Below are 20326 nucleotides of genomic sequence, written 5' to 3' on the forward strand. Positions count from 1 at the left end.
ATAGTGAGCATTTCTTCATGTGTTGTTTTAGCTCCCTGAGTATCTTCTTTGGTGAAGTGTCTGTTCATGTCCTTTGTCCACTTTTGAAGTGGATTGTATGTCTTTTTGATGGTAAGGTGTTGACATTTTCCATAGATTTCAGGGGTAAGTCCCTTGTCGGATAAGTCATTGCCAAATTTTTTCTCCCCAACTTATAGAAGTGAAATTTTATTTTTAAAACTTTGTTTTAAAACACCATCTTTTCCTGATGTTTTCCCCCATCATTTGTCACTGTTCTCAGTCTACTTCCTTTCTCCATTTTCATCTTTGATATCACTTAATAATTTTCTACCTCAGGGCTGAGCTCTGAAACCTTTCTTCTTTACCAAAACATACTTTTATTATTTTCTAGACCTCATGACTTTAAACATAATCTAAATTCTAATAAATCATGCTTTAAAATACCAATCTCTACTCTGCACTGATTTGTAGGCTTGTATCTAATTGTATAATCACATCTCTTACATCCATAGGCTTTTCAATTTTTTACACGTACACCAGACTCAACATTCCCTGTCATACTATAAAATCCGCTTTGCAGCAAATGGCTACTCCATTCTTCTTGTCACTTATTCCAAAAACCTTTCATCAATAATCCTTTTTCTACATCCCACAACAAGTCCATCAGGATATCTTATTGGCTGTATGTTAAAAATATATCCAAGTAACCATCATCTCTGCCCAGGATTATTACAATCACCTTTGATCTAGTCTTATATCATGACTGTTTTATTTCCTTATAGTTATTCTCAGTCAGAGTTAGCTACTAGTCAAATCTAAATCAGATAATATCTCTCATTTTTCTCAAACTCTAATGATGGCTTTTCACCTCAGAGTATACACCAAAATTCTTACAAAGACTACCAAGGCCCTGAATGATGTATCCTCCCTTCTCAACTGTTTCTCTACTTTCTTTCCTATCACTCTCTATTTTATTTTCTCTTCTAATGCATTTTAGCATCCTTGCTTTTCCTAGTGCTCAGGGTCTTTGAGACATTGACAGCTATAGTTATTTCTTCCAGGTCTTTAACTACTCACCACCATCACAGTGAGACCAAACTTGTTCCTTCCATTAATAAGTTTAACCCTCTTCTCTGACATTTCCTATGCTCATTCCTTACTTTATAAATAAATAGTATTAAGTAAATACCATTATATGTATTTTTCTCTTTTTCTGATTTCCTTTTTCTCCAATTTCCTTTCCCCTCAAAGACTCATTCTCTTGTGCACACACGTGCACACACAACCATTCTGTAGCATGTTCTTTCCCTGTGGGCTTATCCATGATTCCTAATGTTATATATGACTGACTGTATCTGAACCCCAATGGATCTACTAAGCACTAAGGACCTTACAGATCCCTGCTCTCAGTGTGTCATGAGAAGAAAGCAGGCCTCCCTTCATGCACTTTTTAGAAGGACTCTAACTGTCAAAAAATGATAGCAGAACACTTGACATTCTTCCCAATATGAGAAAACACAACTATAAACAGTTTCCATCAACCCATAGCTCTTGGAATCATTCATAGTTCTCTACATGTCTACTGTAAAGTAGTGAGTGATACACAGCAAGACTGTTAGGCAGAATTTCAAAGACACTCAAACGAAATACACACAAATTAGGATCTCACAGAGTAAAAGCAAAAATCCAAGGAAAACTTATACAATTCTGAATTTTGCTTTGTTTTAACTATTTAACATGAGAGAAGAAGGTTGGGAGGAGAAGAAAAATGTACTAGAAATCTCGAAATGCCAGTAGAACAGTTTTGATTGGTGACAAAACTTTATCAACATCGAGCTACTTAGATTTAACAAATGCATATTGGAAAAAAAAAAAAAAAAACACACACACAGGATGTTTGTGCTACTCTTGCAAAATACTTCCAAAGACACAATTCCTAGGAGCCCTTCGCTGCCAGGGAAGCAGTACTGCAGACAATTTACCATCGAGCTGACTCAGTGCTCCCAAGTGAAACAGCACAATTTTAAATACAGCTCAACGACACTCAGGCATATGTATAAATATAGTCATAAAAATGGAGTACACCTACTATTTGCCGTCTTGCTTTTTTCCCATTCATTACCGACTGATTATCAAAACTATTATAAATTTATATCCATGCCCCTGGCATCTTACAGACTCCTTGAGAAGCCACAACACTTTCCAGTGAAAGAGACAGTGAAAACATAAATAGGCCACCTCACCAGTGACAACAAAGGCTTCTAACAGAAACAGTCTGCTATTTGTAGGGAAATACAATCACTGGATACAAACAAATTATGACAAAATTTATAGCATGACTATACAATAATAAATTAACACATTATTTCTATCACAGCAAAATAATCCATTAAATCACCTATCTTTGATGATGCAATAGATCTAAGACACTTGACTGTCAAGAAAAAAAAAAGGAGTAATCATTAAGGTGATTATTCTAATATATATATTTACATAGCAAATACATTATTATCGGTATCACATCAACAGTAAGACCCAATAGGTGCTATCTTGTCCATATAGGTATCCAGTTAAAATACAACTTTTATCCCTTTATCTGCAAACATACAATTCATTCAGCACAATTAATTTCAAGTAGGAAGACAGACAGACTGGATATTTTGAGTATTTTAGTTCTGGGTGCTATTACAGCAGACTGAAATTGCTTCAGACTAAGGAAACTCAGAGGATAGCAATGTTTTCCACACACAAATATAATTTCTTTGATTATGATTTCTAGGACTGTATGGCAAAATAAGCTTTCAGTATGACCCAATCATTCCACTTGAGTTAAAAATAAAGTATGCATTCAAGTAATTGACTTATGTAGCTAGAAAACTTTTACAATATGGACTCATATAAACAATGTTGATTTCATGCTAATCAAATTGCCAGCATTTCTACAGAATCAAAACGAAAATTGATTCCATAAATATAGGTGTTCTGCTCCCACGTGGGGACAAAAACAATGACACGTGAACAATAAATGCCATCATAGGTTAATATTAAGTAACACACGCCTGATTTTCCTACTCTCAGTCAATGGACCTGATCTTTCAAAGTGAGAACTAATTCCTGAATTAAATTAGATAATTTCTAAAGTCTCTTCCATCTCTAACACTATGCAATTCTGCTAATTATGTAAATTAGAATAATTTGTAAACTTCACTTCTGAGAATGTATTAAACTCAGGAAATTAAGCCACCATTTTGCATTGAAGTGATGTCATAAAATTTCTAAATAGTACTCAAGCAGCCTGAGTGAGTTAATATTATGTAACGAAGTCATAAATTGTTTACTATATGCTAAGCATTATTCTAAGTGCTTTATAAATATTAACACATCTATACAATATTTTCAGCTTCTTCTGAAACTCAATGAATATGCTAATTGCCATTTACCAATGAATTAAAGTAAACAATTGTATTCACTTACCGTTTGAAATTAAAATTATTCATTTCCAACAATTAGGATTATCTCACATTAACATGAATCTAGTCATGTAATTTTCCTTACTGAAACTTTTTCATGGTTCCCCACTATCTTCAGAACAACATCCAAATTCCTCAGCAAGTCATGAAGATATGTAGCACCTACCCCCCACTTTTGTGTTTTTTTTGTTTCATCTATCCCTTAAATCCTAACTATCTGGAGATAGATAGATAGATAAATAGATAAATAAATGAATGAACAAATGAATGAATGACGTCCTGACTCTGTATTCCTATGTCTTTGTCCAAGCTCTTTGATATGCCCTCCTCCCCACCTTTAACCTGGAACCTGGACGATTCCTACTTATCCTCAATACATAACTCAAACATCACTGTTCTACAAAAGCCCTCCTTGATTGCCCACCTTGTTAAATAGAGTCTTCTATGTTCCCATGGTTCTCTGTGATCTCCTCCAGCAAAATACACAATGACAGAGTATAACTGCCCATTCACTCATCTATCTCCCACTCATCTGTGTGTGTGTGTGTGGTGCAATGCCTAAGCCATTTGACTGTTAACCAGAGGGTTGGTGGTTCAAACCCATCAACCACTCTGCAGAAGGAAGATAGGGCAATCTACTTAGACTTACTATCTTGGAAACCCAACGGGGGTCACCATGAGTCAGAATCAACTTGACGGCAGTGGATTTTTTATAACTGGAAAACCACCTTGATTTTATTTGTGAAGTAGAAAAGAAGTTGCTAGAAACATATATGGGTATCTAAGATCCCAAAAATTACATTTACTGAATGGCCAAGGAAAGATACCACCAAAAACTTATGCCCAAAGAAATAACAAGGATCATATAATATCAACATAGGTTTTTGGGTCTCAATGGCAGCTTTCAGGGAAACTAGAAATACCAAAATGCAGGAAGAACTCCTTAGTTTCCTAACTAAGAAGAGTTGACCTGTGGCATCCAAGTCTTTCCAACTCTAACTGGCAGATTCAGTCTTGGTTGTCAACGATTTCCAATTGCAGTCTAAAGAGCATGGTAAATGCAAAGGCTCCCCAGGTGATCCAGACAGTAACCACTGTGTACTTCTTACGTGCCAGGCACTGAATTTCTCGTAACAATTACATTGATGACAAGACAGTATCTTCACTTTCATTTCTGACTTGAATTAATAATTTATGCTATTTAATCTAAGCCCTACTAATTTATCCACACCTCACCAAACGCTAATCATTCTTTCCTATTGTAAGGTTTGTTACTGTAGAAGAGAAGGTACATGGCCCAAAGTATCTTTTGCTCTGTGAGCCAAAACACTGAAGAAATGGTGCTTTATATGTGGAGAAAAGGAGAACTGGCCTGTTTTCCAAAACTGGATGGTCTTTTATAAAGACAGAGAAGGACCTACAATGTCTGAAGACAACACACCCACATGAGGCAAACTCTGTGGGGGCTTCCAGGTTCCTTTCTGCACTTTTCTTTTCCTCTCCTTCTTTTCGTTTCCCTTCCTCTTCCAGTAAACTCTTGTAATTTGTTTTAAAGCGCTCACTATATCAGCAAAATCCAAACTATGGGAAACTTTACAGGACAACCCATGTCTCGAAAAGAATAAATTCAAGAAAATGGAAGGGCAAAAACTATATGATAAAAAAATACTTCAAAAACAAAACACACACAAATCAACTAATAGCAATTTGTAGCATTATTTGGATCCTAATTCAAACAAACAAACATAATGCATACATACCCACAACTGGGAATTTGAAGACTGGATATCTCATGTTATCAAGGAATCACTCTAATTTTCTTTTTTTAAGATGTAATAATATTACGGTTATATTTTTTTAAGAATACATATCTATATATAGAGAGAGAGAGAAAGAATATATACCTTTCAGGTATATACTGAATTTTTCTTTTAATGCAATGATGTCTGCAATATACTTCAGAATACAGGAAGGGGAAGAATATAGGTAAGGTGATAGATAAAACAAGATTAACTATGGGTTGTTAATTGCTGAAGCTGGGATTAGACCCTATTCTGCCTACTTTTATGTACGTTTGTTATTTTTTATAACACAATGGTTCTAAGTGCCTGTGAGAATATTCCTCTACAGAAATAATCCTAACTCTATGAAAAATAAAAGAATCTGTGCTCCTGCTTCTTCAGTTTTACCATGGAAGCAACCCAAATTTGAGAAGAAAAAGAGGTATTTACCAAATACTAATTCAAATAATAGAACGCTTCATTAAAGGTTTGGCATGTGTTAGATTTTCTACTATTATAATGTAACTTTGAAGGATAGTTGTTGTTGTTGTTGTTATGTGCCGCTGAGTCAGACCTGACCCATAGCGACCCCTCCTTGGGTTTCTGAGGCAGTATCACTATGGAAGTAGATTGCCCCATCTTCCTTCCGGGGAGTGGCTGGTGGGTTTGAACCGCCAGCCTTCTGGTTAGCAGTCAAGTGCCTTAGCCACTAGGCTACCAGAGCTCCCTACAGCCCTTTAAATTAATAGTGCCTAAGGCCACTCCTCAGAAGGAGTGGGCAATTTACTTCCCTAGTGATACCGCCTGAGAAAGCCAAGGAGGGGTCGCTATGAGTTGATATGACTTAGTGGCAGTGGGTTTGGTTTTTGGTTTAAAGCATTTGACTGCTAACCAGAAGGCTGGCGGTTCAAACCAGCCACTCCTCGGAAGGAAAGTTGGGCAATCTACTTCCATAGTGATACTGCCTCAGAAACCCAAGGAGGGGTCACTATGAGTCGGATCTGACTCCACAGCAGTGTGCTGTGTTTGTTGTATTTTAACAAAATTTTAAGAGAATTAAGTATTTGACCATAAACACAGATTTAAATGTTTTTCTGCTTCTGCATATTTTACTTATACAAATTACTATAACTGTTACATCATCAGTATACATCCTAAAGTATTAACGAGTGGTTATACATGTGAAAACCTTCAACTTGCCTCTCCTTTGTTGTTGTTGTTATGTGCCGTCGAGTAGGACCCGACTCATACCGACCCCCCCTTGGGTTTCCGAGGCAGTATCACTATGAAAGTAGATTGCCCCATCTTCCGTCCAAGGAGTGGCTGGTGGGTTTGAACCGCCAGCCTTCTGGTTAGCAGTCAAGTGCCTTAGCCACTATGCTGCCAGAGCTGCCTTTCCTTTAGCAAAGTCTAATACAAATTTTCAACTACATGAGCAAGTCCTTTCTTGATATTTACTTTAGGTGGGTGAATGGCCGGTTATTGTATAAAAACACACAAAATACTTACATAGCCTCAAAATTTTTCCTGAAGTTAACCAGTAAATTCAAAATAATTTCCAGTTATATTTGGATATGCAATATTGATCTAAGTGTGAGCGCAATGGTCACCTTAGATTTTTTTAACATAATTTCTAAATGTCCAAAAAACAACACAGCCCTAATTATAGGAATAGTAGAGGAATGCTACCAAAGACGAAAGAGTCTTTCTGGAGATAAAACTGGGGGGCACACCTCTGGTGTGCACAAATCAGACTCTGCTAAGAATCGTACAATTCAGCTTATTTTTACGGTTTAGTTTCATTAGGGATATCTAACTTTGTTTTCCGGAAATTTTTCTACTGAACCACCTTGGGATAAATCCCTAATATAGTCTTCTCTTTGAGGATTAAAACAACAACAATGATCCAAACCTTGCCCAAATACGGTATCCCCTCCGTTTCCCATACACGTCTTCTGCTTGACAGCAGTGAGGGGGTCTGCCTCTTTGCTCTGGGTGACTGCTAGGGGCATCTCTCACAAAGTCAACATGGAGCAAAGCTCCCGGCCTGTGCTTCCTCTGGTAATTTCTTTCTCCCCCTTTTCCTTTCTCTTTCTGTACAGGGAAAGTCAAGCCTTGCATGACTCGCATTAGGACTGCGCTCATTTCACCAAAGACTCTGCGTCTCCGGGGCAACAGAACAAACGTGGGGTCGCAAGGGGGCCAGGCCGCGAGGAAGACACCCCTCAACCCGGCCGCGCCTCTCACCTGCGGGCCCCCGGGGTCGCCCCGCACCCGCGTGTCGAGCGCGTCGTGCCGAGTTTCGTCCTCGCTGCTGGAGCGGTAGATGAGCCGGAGCGGCACGATGCTCTGGCGCTCCAGGAAGCGGTTGTCGTTCCTCCTCTCCAGCTCAGTCAACGAGGCGTCTCCTGCAGGCAGGAAGAAGGGCAGAAGGCAGCAGGGAGAAAAGAGAGGATACCATCCTGACCCACACTCGTCCATGCAGCAGTCCTATTTCTCCTCTACGAAAACCCCACCGCCTCCTCCCTCCGCGACCTCAGCTGGGAAAGACGCAGAGACACCAATCGGAGAGCCTAGGACCAGCTCATCTCAGAGAGCATCCAGGGTCGGGGCCCAGCAGCAGGGCACCTCTTTCCCCACCCTCTCCATTCTTCGGAAGAAAAAGAGGCATGTGACCGAAAGCGTCTAAAAACATCCGTGCGCCCCCCCCCCCGCGACACACACACACACACACACACACATTTTTGCACCACCTCTCGCCACCCTTCCAAATAAAAATCTTCCCGCGCACTCGGGAAACAGGGGTGTTCTTCTCCGTGAGCCTGAAAGGTCCAGCAATTCACGGGAAATGACCGGTCCCGCAGTCACAGATGGGGAAGAACTTACCTGCCCGGCCGCACCGCGCGGGCAAGGCGCAGAGCAGCAAGAAGAGCACGGGCGCAGCCGCTGCCGCCTGCATGGTGCTGGCTGTCAGCCCACCCCGCCGCAGACGCTCAGCTTCTCATGGGCAGCTGGGTCTAGCTGCCTTGGTCGGCGCCCCCAGGCTTGCCTCGGAAGCCCCCTCCCAGCCCCGGCCCAGCGCTACTGCGGTCGCTGCGCTGCAGCCTCCACCGCCGCGATGCCTCAGTGCTGCATTGTGCTCCGCGGGCGCTTCCGCTGGCGGGGGGAGCAAGCAAGTGCTGCACTGGGCGGTTGGCTGTAGCTAAGTGGTTTCTAGCGCCTCCCACCTCATCCCCTGGCAAAGGCTCAGCCAGGCGAAGAGGGCTCAGCAGGGAACGAGCTGCCGGTGCACTCGCCCCCCGCATGGGCAGAGGCGCGCGCAAGGAGAGTCAGATGGGAAATGTAGTTCCCTCACCACGTTGTGCTCGCCTTGACGACGACGCAGACTGTAGCGACCTCGTGAACGCTAGGTGCTCGACATCCTGCAGTCAGGAGGAAGAAGGGCCAAAGAGAGGTGCTTGCTAGTCAGCTACAGGGCATCGAGGATTTCCCACCTCTGCTCAGAGAGCCGGAAGTCACCCTTATTGGCAGCAAAGAAATGTAAGAATGTTCCCCACAGTTTAGTAGTTACTTAAATTATTATCAGGGAACGATACTCAGACAGTATTAATTTACACGGTTAATTAATCATTCCACATATTGATTGAAAATCTGTTACGTGCCAAGTGGTTGATCAAGCGCAGAGGACACAACCCTGCACGACAGGAACATAAGCGCCTACTCTCACATGCAGTCGCGTAAACAGAATGTCTTTTAACACTACGAAGTGAAAAGTAGCATTGGTTTTTTGAGGAGGGCATTCTAATCCAAAACACAGGCGTTAGGGAGAACCACCTCCGGAAGGGAAGATCTTAGAAGAGACTTTAAGGATGAGTTGGATTTAGTGCGACTACCCAAGATGTTTTTGTTGTTTGGCTAATGTCTGCCTCCTGCAATCCTGTATTTGAGTATCAAACGTGGGGAACTTTACTTTCTCAGGCTGCTTATTCCATTTACCTCTCATTCCAAATGTTATAAATAATTCAGGATGAAACAAAATAATTATCAACATAATTAACGTATAATGTTTTTCGGAGCTCACATATTGTCATTTGATCCTGGGATCAATAATTTGATAAGTATTTGATAATTTTGATAAGTATTTAATTCCTATTTTAGAAAGAAGGAAATTAAGGTTTAGACCTGTGCCTTCCAAATACTGTAACCAGTCGCTCCCATATTGGACAGCAAAGATAAAGAACACTTCCAACGTTGCAAAAAGTTCAGATAGCACTGACTTCTAGAATGTAAGTGCCTGTGGCTAGTCATAATTAAACTGAGACCTGCATCCCCTGCTTTCAAATCTGAGTTTTCCATATTTCCCTAATTGAAAACTGTGTTTATGTAACTTGCGTCTTAATTCTGGATCTCCTTAGAAAATAAAAAAGAACCTATCCCTCTCCCCCATGAGGCTCTAAAAATACTTGAAGATGCTTTGTTTCTTCCCAGGGAAAAGTCATGTGACATGGTTTCAGCTCCCCATACCATCATGATGATCTGAGAATACACTCCAGTGATGCCAATGTTGCAAATAAAGTGTTGTGTCCAAAATTAAGTATTTAATGGTTTCAGACTCTCATCTTTCTGACCCTAAAGTTTACCTTAAGAGATCATCCTATGATGTTCTGGTCACCACATCTCACTAAAGTTTCCTCAAAATCTTCAACTCAGTGAGATACAGTTGTACCACGAATTGATACTGTAAGTGGTAACAGATTTCATTCCAAAACAAAAACCAAACGCAGTGCCATCAAGGTGGCTCTGACTCATAGCGACCCCTTCTTGAGTTTCTGACGTGGTTATCACTGCGGAAGTAGATTGCCCAACCTTCATTCCAAGGAATGGCTGGTGGGTTTAAACTGCCAGCCTTCTGGTTAGCAGTCAAATGCCTTAGACACTAGGCCACCAGAGCATAATCCAGGGAATCACATAATTGCTACTGTAAAAGAGAATTAGAACTCAAGAGTCTAGAAAAGCCCTTTTCCTCACATCATGGACCCAAATTTTTAGCCAAGTTCAATTAGTTGGAAGAATTAATTATACAGGCTTTGTGATTATTGTGCTGCTCTAGGTACATTCTTTTATACTTTTACTTTTAAGATATTTGAAATATTTAAAATAATTTCATAGACTTAAGTTCTCAGCCTGATATAAACTAAAATAGTTTTCTTTTAAGGAGCTCAAGAAAATATGGTTGGTTAAATTTACAAGTTGAATGATTAAGTGTTTGACATGTTTGAGAGAATCAAGTATTACATTTCAAATTGTTTTTCATTAGTTAATATATAGTGTTTAATATTTGGGGAAATTTGTTCTATCAAGTTTATGAATTAATTGAATGTAAATCAAACCAAACCAAACCCACTGCCATTCCTCACACCAACCCTATAGGACAGAGTGGAACAGCCCATAGGATTTCCAAGACTGTAAATCTTAGCAGAAGCAGGCTGCCTCATCTTTCTACCATGAAGCGGCTGGTAGATTCAAACCCCCGACCTTTTGGTTAACAGCCCAATGCTTTAACCATAGCGCCACCAAAGCTCCTTCTAATGTAAATGAAAGAACATGTAAAAATTATCATCTTATTTTTATTAGAAAATAAGACTGTAAACTGAATCTAAAAGCTTGAAGGAGAACTTTTAAAGTTACAAGTTACCATATTTAATGCTAATCAAATTCAAGTAATGGTAGCTATTCCTTTTGTGGACTAAAGCTACCCTTAGGCAGAAAAAGCTCAAAACATGAAGAGGATGGTACATTCTAAGAATCTTAAAGGTGCTTGTTCATAGGGAACATGCTGTTGAGGAACTGTGGTAGACAGATTCTATCACAATGACCCTCAAGGGGAGAGTAAAATAAAGATAGCAATGGAACCGCAGGAGGTAAACCACATCTATCCACCACTGAAGCCCCCGGATCACCCCATTTCCTGTCACATTACAGCATAAATGGCATTAAAAGAGAGGAGCACTTTTGGGAGCAATTGAAATCTTAAAAAATTGGATTGTAGTAACGGTTGCACAACTCTGTACATTTTCTGAAAATCATTGAACTGTATGTTGAATGATATGTAAATTTAACCTCAATAAAGCTATTAAAAATAAAGAGGGGCTCTGAATAAAAGGAACATTTCTAATTTACCATAAAGATGAGATTTCAGATATGGAGGAGAGTGAGATGACAGCTAAAAAAATTGTTTTTATTGCTACTCTGAAAAGTAGCATTAAATAGAAGAGGAAAGGAATGACTGATGACATGAAAATTATTCAATAATTTTTGCCTAAGCCAGTCATGTGTTTGTTATTTTGAACTCTGAATAACTCTCCTTTAATAAGGGTGAGTTACATGCTAACCTGTATCTCAACTTTTCAGCCAGACAATAGACAGGCCTAAGGGATGAACAATAACATTAGGAAGGCACACACTTATTTGAAATATCAAGCATACGAGATCAAAAGGGCAGCATTTGCCCCAGAATAAAGCCCAAAAAGCAGAAAGGGTAGGAAGGAAGAACAAAGGAAATGATAAACACAGGGACAAAGTGGGAGGGGTGCTGTTGTTACATTATGGGGATTGCAATTAATATCACAAAACAAAATGTGTATTAATTGTTGAATAGAAAACTAATTTGCTCTGTGAATTTCCACCCAAATATATTAATTAATATGTAAAAAGGGAAAAAAAAAATCGATGAGTTATCTTCCTGTGTTTTCAGCTCTTCTGAAGTCTGAGGGCTGTGACTTCAGAACTTTAAATTGCTACAAATTTTTATAGGCTAGTTAAATTGTTAAATGATTTTTTTTTTTTTTATTTTAAGACCTTGTTTTACATTCAAAGTCACGCGTACATTTAGTTTCATTCCCCATTCACCATGTCCAACCCCAACCCAGTCTCCTCCCCTCCCTACCCTGCAACACTCCTCCTGTGCCCCTCATAATCATGCACTCCTGTTTGTCCTGCATTTCCTCAGTTTGAATGTTGGTCCTTTGGTGTCCCATGGTTTATGCTTTAGGGGATGCATTACCATTGAGTGTGTGGGTTGAGTGGTCTGCGTGTACATCTGCTAACCATTGGGCTGAGAGCCTGCCCCTGGGGGTGAGTTTTATTCCGGGCGCCGAATGTATTTCAGGGCCATAGTATTGGGAGTCTCACCAGACTTCATCTGACCAGTAATTCTGGTCATTATTGAGTTTTGGGATTTTGTTCTATGTTTTCCCTCTCACTCGATCCAGGATTTCCAGATTTGATCCTTTCCTGAGTGGTTCGCATTGGTAGCTGGGCACCATCCAGTTCTTCTGGTCTTGAGGGCCATCATGTCCTAGAGCTGATTGCTTCTAAATGCCCTTTTTGTGTGTGTGTGTGTGTGCATTCTTCTTCCAATGCTGGGAGACCATTAGCTGCATCCTAGATGGCTGCTTTGAAAGCTTTTAAAACCCCAGTCGCTACTCACCAATGTAGGATGTGGAGCAATGCTTTTTATGTATTTTGTTGTGCCAATTGAGTCTGGTATACCCCAGTACTATGATCCTGAGGTAGTAGCTCTATTGGATCTCTCTCCCATAGTGTTGGGATGTCCGTGAGGGATTACTCTGTGTTTGTCTTCTATTGTTTCTGTAAGGACTGCAGGTATTTTGTATCACTGGTATCTGTATAAGATTAGCCTCAACTGAGTCTATCCTTGGTCTAGTTGTTGTTGTTGTTATGTGCCATCAAGTCGGCCCCAACTCATAGCGACCCCTCCTTGGGTTTCCGAGGCAGTATCACTAAGGAAGTAGGATTGCCCAACCTTCCTTCCGAGGAGTGGCTGGTGGGTTTGAACCGCCAGCCGTCTGATTAGCGGGCAAGTGACTTAGCCACTATTCTACCAGAGCTCCCTCCTAGAGTATACCTCTATTCACTGACCCCTGTCTGATCATCTCAGGTGTTTATATGTTTATCTGTATAGCCCAGTGTTTGGTGTTAATGGCAATGTGGTATTGTGGACACATTGGTTGGTTTTAACATCTGTTATCTATCTCTTATGAGCACAGTTCGGTGTCCTCTCATTTCCCAATGTAATCGTGGTGGTCATATATCCTTCCCGTATATCCCTCCCCCTACCCGTGTCAGCGTATAAGCCCCAACTAGCCCTAAATTAATCCCTCCCTTTCCCTCCCATTAAATGATTTTTTTATAGCAAAATGTTGGTAATTGTAGAGATTGGGTGAAGGATAATTGAGGATTCATTTACACTAATCTCTATATTTTTGTTGTGTTTAAAAATATTCACCTTAAAAAATTTTAAATGGTTTTCATAGATCTCAAGACCTCAAAAATGTTTGTCTGTATGGAAAAATCATTTATCGACAATATGAAGCTTCCACTGTTCTTTTAAAAAAATGTTTAACTTATAAAATTTTTTTTGTTAAAAATATGTGTATTCTGACCAGAAAGAATATATGTATATGTGTTTGTGTGAAAAGCCAAAATGCAATAGCCTCTATGATTTCTAAGTCAGTGAGAAAAAAAAAAAGAGACAGTGGTTGTTCAGTGGTAGAATTCTCGCCTTCCATGTGGGTGACTCTGGTGGTGCAGTGGTTAAGGCTGCTAACCAAAAGGTGGGTGATTCGAACCCATCAGCCTCTGTGGGAGGAAGGTAAGGCAGACTGTTTCTGTAAAGATACAGCTTTGGAAACTCTATGGGGCAGTATGAATCTGTTCTATAGGGTCGTTGTGAGCCGGAATCAACTCTGTGGCAGTGGGTTGGGTTTGGGTGGTTTATTTGGGAGACCAAAGTTCATTTTCTGGCTGGTTCATCTCATGCACAGCCACCACCTGTCTGTAAGTGGAGGACTGAGTGTTGCTATGATGCAGAACAGAAACAGAGCTTCCAGAATAAGATGGACTGGAAAGAAAGGCCTGCCATCTACTTCCAAAAATCAGCCAATGAAAATATGGATCCCACGATCAGATCCACAGCTGATCATGGAGATAATCAGGCAGTATTTTGCTCTGTTGCACATGGCATCACCATGAGTAATGGGCCAACTCAATGGCAACAAACAAAAACAAAAGAAATTAAACTATATTTTTTAACAGATATCTTTTCAGTATAACCTTGCAAACAAAAAAGAATTTGTTTTATATTATGCTAAGAACTGGAAGCAAACTACACATGTATTAACCAATCAACCAACCCACTGCCATCAGTTGATTCCAACTCATAGCGACCCAATGGGACAAAGTAGCATTTTCAAGGCTGCAAATCTTTATGGGAGAGCTCTGGTAGCGTAAGGTCCCTGACTGCTAACCAGAAGGCTGGCAGTTCAAACCCACCAGCCACTCCTCAAAAGGAAGGTTGGGCAATCTACTTCCTTAGTGATACTGCCTCAGAAACTCAAGGAGGGGTCTCTATGAGTCAGGTCCAACTCAATGGCACATAACAACAACAATAAATCTTTATAGGGGAGCTGTGATGGCATAGTGCCTAAGGCATTTGACTGCTAACCAGAAGGCTGGTGGTTCAAACCAACCAGCCACTCCTCAGAAGGAAGGTTGGGCAATCTACTTCCATAGAGATAATGCGTCAGAAACCCAAGGAGGGGTCACTATGAGTTGGGATTGACTCCACGGTAGTGACTTTGGTTTTGGTTTTAAATCTTTATGGAAGCAGACTCCCTCATCTTTCTGCCACGAGTGGTGGGTGGGTACAAACCACCAACCTTTTGGTTAGCAGCCCAGTCCTTGACCACATCACCACCAGAGCACATACACATATACTAGGAGATACGATAAAGGCAAGATGCTAAGATTCTTGAACATGAAAAAATAACATGTTAATTGAAATGTACACAGTTCTTCTAATAGAAGAGAAGATCTTTTGAATCTCTTTGACAAAGTGTGCTTTGGCTACACCTTTACTCTTGTGTGTGTGTGTGTGTGTGTACATGTAAATGTGTATATATACATATATATGTTCACACACACATAAATACATATATGAGGAGCTCTGGTAGCGTAGTGCCTAAGGCACTTGACTGCTAACCAGAAAGCTGGCGGTTCAAACCCACCAACCACTCCTCGGAAAGAAGGTTGGGCAATCTACTTCCATAGTGCTACTGCCTCGGAAACCCAAGGAGGGGTCACTATGAGTCAGGTCCAATTCGATGGCACCTAACAACATACATATGTTATTAACCTCAAATTTTAGGACATTGCGTGTATCAGTCACTACTTTTCACAATATATTATTTCAGTATTTATATTTTGCTCTTATTTAAAAAGAAGTAGAAATGTAAAAATGACTTAGTACTAATAATACACATACTCAATATGTTGTTAGGTGCTGTTGAGTCAGCTCTGACTGATAATGACCCATGTACAACGGCACAAAACTCCACCAGGTCCTAATTGTTGCTATGCTTGAGCCCACTGTGACAGCCACTATGTCAATCCATCTCGTTGAGGGTTTTCCTCTTTTTCTCTGACCCTCTAATTTACCAAGCATAGTATCCTTCTCCAGGAATTGGTCCCTTCTGACAATATGACTAAAGTATATGAGATGAGGTCTGGCCATTTTCTCTTCTAAAGATCATACAGGCTATCTTTCTTCTAAGACAAATTTGTTCATCCTTTTGTCAGCCCATGGTATTTTCGGTATTTCTTCTCCAACACTACATTCAAATGCATCAATTCTGTGGTCTGCCTTACTCATTGTCCAACTTTCACATACATATGAGGGTACTGAGAATACCATGGCTTCCATCAGGTACACCTTAGTCTTCAAAGTGACATCTTTGCTCTTTAAAACTTTGAAGAGGTCTTTTGCAGCACATATGCACAATGCAATACATCATTTGATTTCTTCATTGGTGCCTCCATAGGTGTTGATCATGGATCCAGGCAAAATGAAATCCTTGACAACTTTGATCTTTTCTCCATTTATTGTGATGTTGCCTATGGGTCCAGTTCTGAGGACTGTTGTTTTCTTTATGTTGAGGTGTAATCCATACCGAAGACGGTAGTCTTTGATATTTATCAATAAGTGCTTCAAGCCTTCTTCACTTTCCACAAACAAGGTTGGGTCATCTGCATATTATAGGTTGTTGATGAGTCTTGCACCAATCCTGATACTTCGTTCTGGTGCATACAGTCCAGCTTTTCAGATTATTTGTTCAGCATACAGATTGAACAAATATGGTGAAAGGATACAACCCTGCTGCACACCTTTCCTGATTTTAAACCACATAGTATCCTCTTGTTCTGTTCAAACAACTGCCTCTTGGTCTATGTACAAATTCCTCATGAGCACAATTAAGTGTTCTGGAATTCCTATTCTTTGCAATGTTTTACATAATTTGTTATGATCCACACAGTTATGTGCCTTTGCACAGTGAATAGTAAACAGGTACCCATATTTCTGGTATTTGCTTTTAGCCAAGATCCATCTGACATCAGCAATGATATCCCTTGTTCCAAGCCCTCTTCTGAATCCACCTTGAATTTCTGGCAGTTCCCTGTTGATACAGTGCTGCAACCATTTTTTACTTATTTTCAGCAAAAATTTTATTTAAATGTAATATTAATTATATTGTTTGATAATTTCCACATTTTGTTGGATCACCTTTTTTTAGAATGGTCACAAATAAGAATCTCTTCCAGTGAGCTAATAATATAGCAATATATTATTACTAATATTACAATGAAAATGAATGAAAAATAAAATATAATGAAACGAATAATTGAAAGACATAGTACTTATATGTAATAATAATTATATACACTTAGAAAACAAAAATCCTCACAACTGGATCTATAAGCAGCATTATGATAGATGGAAAAAAGATTGAAGTTGTCAAAGACTTCACATTGCTTGGATCTACAATAGACACTAATGAAAGCAGCAGTCAGGACATCAGACGACATATGTTGTTGTTGTTGTTATGTGCCATCGAGTCAGACCCAACTCATAGCAACCCCTCCTTGGGTTTCTGAGGCAGTATCACTATGGAAGTAGATTGCCCCATCTTCCTTCTGAGCCAGATGACGTATAGCACTGGGCAAATTGGCTGCAAAGGACCTCTTTCAAATGCTGAAGAGCAAAGATGTCTCCTTGAGGACTAAGGTACACCTGACACAAGCCATGGTATTTTCAATTGCCTCATATCCATGTGAGAGCTGGACAATGAATAAGGAAGACCGAAGAAGAGTTGATGCTTTTGAGCTGTGGTGTTGGTGAAGAATGCTGAAAAGACCGTGGGCTTCTAAAAGAACTAACAGGTCTGTCCTAGAGGAAGTGCAGCCACAATGCTCCTTGGAGGCAAGAATGGCCAGACTTCGTCTCACATACTTTGGTCATGTTGTCAGAAGGGACCATTCCTTGGAGAAGGATATCATGCTTTGTAGGGTGGAGGGTCGATGAAAGAGGGGAAGACCCTCAACCAGGTGGATTGACATGGTAGCAGCGGTGATGGGCTCAAGTGTAGCAAGAATTGTGGAGCTGGTTCAGAACCAGGTGGTGTTTCATTCTGCTGTGCATAGGGTCACTATGAGTTGGAGATGACTCGATGGCACTTAACAATAATAAAAAAAAAAAGTAATTTTTTTAAAATATGGACATCTTTAGGTGGGCTGAAATAGTAAATCTTTAGCTTCAATCAGACTCTTGATTTGAAGTGATAAATTATGTCTTATTATGCATTCAACTGCAAAGGAAAAAACAGAATGAAAAAATATGAATGAAAAGCTGTAACTTATTGTTGAAAACTATGTCTTATTGGCAGATTGTGCCAGTTATTTATATATTGTCTTTCAAGTCCAAATCCACCTTCTTTGCCCTGCCTGGTGATACAGGAATTGTCAAGACCAGATGAGTTATGGGATGACATCAAGAACATCATACATGAAGAAAGCTAAAGGTCATTAAAAAGACAGGAAAGGAAGAAAAGACCAGAATGGATGTCAGAATAGAGTGAAACTTGCTCTTGAATGGAGAGTAGCTAAAGCTGAAGGAAGAATTGTTGAAATAAAAGAGCTGAACAGAAGATTTCAAAGGGCAGCACAAGAAGACGAGTAAAGTATTATAATGAAATGTGCAAAGACCTGGAATTAGAAAACCAAAGAGAATAACATGTTCAGCCTTTCTCAAGCTAAAAGAACTGAAGAAAAAATTTAAGCCTTGAGTTGCCATATTGAAGGATTCTATGGACAAAATATCGAATGATGTGGGAACCATCAAAAGAAGATGGAAGGAATATGCAGAGTCACTGTACTGAAAAGAATTGGTCAACATTCAGTCATTTCAGGAGGTAGCAAATGATCAAGAACCAGTGGTCCTGAAGGAAGAAGTCCACGCAACACTGAAGCTGGAGGAATTGGTGAAAAACAAGGCTCAGGAATTGACAGAATACCCATTGAGATGTTTCAACAAACGGATGCAGTTCTGGAGGCACTTACTCAGTTATTCCAGGAAATTTGGAAGACAGCTGCCTGGCCAACTGATTAGAAGAGACCCATATTTGTGCCCATTCCAAAGAAAGGTGATCCAACAGAATGTGGGATTTATCAAACAATATCATTAATATCACACACAAGTAAAATTTTGATGAATTCAAAAAAAGCAGCAGTATATTGGCAGGGAACTTTCAGAGATGCAAGCTCCACATCCTTCAGAAGAGGACGTGGAGCGAGGGATATCACTGCTGACGTCAGATGGATCTTGGCTGAAAACAAATACCAGAAAGATGTTTACCTGTGTTTTATTGACTATGCAAAGGCATGCAACTATGTGGATCATAACAAATTATGATTTGCAAAGAATGTGAATTTCCAAACACTTAATTATGCTCATGAGGAACCTGTACATAGACCAAGAGACTGTCATTTGAGCAGAACAAGGGAATAACTCATGTTTAAAATCAGGAAGGGCACGTGTCAGCACTTGTTTCACCATACTTATTCCATCTGTATACTAACCAAATAATCAGAAGAGCTGGATTATATGAAGAACATGGCATCAGGATTTGAGGAAGATTCTTTAACAACCTGTAATATGCAGATGACACAATCTTGCTTGCTGAAATTGAAGAGCACTTGAAGCATTACTGATGAAGATCAAAGACTTCAGTTTTTGGTATGGATTATACCTGAATATTAAAAAACAAACAAACAAACAAAAAAAAAAACCTCACATCTGGACTGCTAAGCAACATCATGATAAATGGAGAAAAGATTGAGGTTGCCAAAGATTTAATTTTACTTGGATCCACAATCAATACCAATGGAAGCAGCAGTCAAGAAATCAAATGCATGGGACAAATGCGCTGCAAAAGACCTCTTTAAAGCATTGAAGAGCAAAGATGTCACTTTAAAGACTAAGGTAAGCCTAACCCAAGCCATGGTATTTTGAATCACCTTATTTGCATGTGGGAGCAGACAATAATAAGGAAGACCAGAGAAGAATTGATAGCTTTGAATTGTGGTTTTCACAAAGGATACTGAAAATAATATGGACAAATTCAAATTTCTTGGTGAATTTCTTCACCACTGGCGATGCTTCTGTGGCATTCACACCTCTCTTCAAAGGTCTGGATTTGTGAGAGGACTCCTTGAAGTTCCTAAGTTTCTTCATTGTTCACTCTCCCTCAATTCTGTGGATAGCAGCTGCAGTATCTAAATTTATCTTCCAGAGTTATTCCTACCATCCACCTGTTTTCCTCTCCCTAGCATCCTTATTAATGAGGGTTGCCTTGGAACTTCTAGATAGCAAGTTTCTTTTATCAGGCTTGAGCTTACAATTGTCTTTAGATATTCTTCCTTGGGCCACCAACTTGTTCTAATCATGAAAAGCCTCTGCATTCAAATTAGTTTCCCAAAATTACTTAATACACGTTGGTGAGCTCAGGCCTAACATCCACTGTTATTTGACTTGCTTATCCAATCACTACACCATGTACATTATGCCCTGCTAGCATAGTGCCTAAGGCACTTGACTGCTAACCAGAAGGCTGGCGGTTCAAACCCACCAGCCACTCCTCGGAAGGAAGATGGGGCAATCTA

At 39.9% G+C, this 20326-nt stretch overlaps 1 protein-coding gene across 1 annotated transcript in view; it reads right to left on the reverse strand.

Moving 5' to 3' along the window:
• The window catches only part of ADAM22 (ADAM metallopeptidase domain 22), a 339260-nt gene extending 331050 nt beyond the window's left edge, over positions 1-8210 (reverse strand). The window contains exons 1-2 of the mRNA XM_042780809.1: positions 8138-8210; positions 7499-7659 (exon numbers count right to left, since the gene is read on the reverse strand). Of these exons, the coding sequence (XP_042636743.1) occupies positions 7499-7659; positions 8138-8210 (234 nt within the window). The remainder of the gene's footprint in view (positions 1-7498; positions 7660-8137) is intronic.
• Positions 8211-20326: the final 12116 nt, after the last annotated feature.

This window comes from Orycteropus afer, unplaced genomic scaffold (assembly GCF_000298275.1).
Source record: "Orycteropus afer afer isolate SDZICR_OR568_19922 unplaced genomic scaffold, OryAfe1.0 scaffold00063, whole genome shotgun sequence".
Classification (NCBI taxonomy): Eukaryota; Metazoa; Chordata; class Mammalia; order Tubulidentata; family Orycteropodidae; genus Orycteropus; species Orycteropus afer.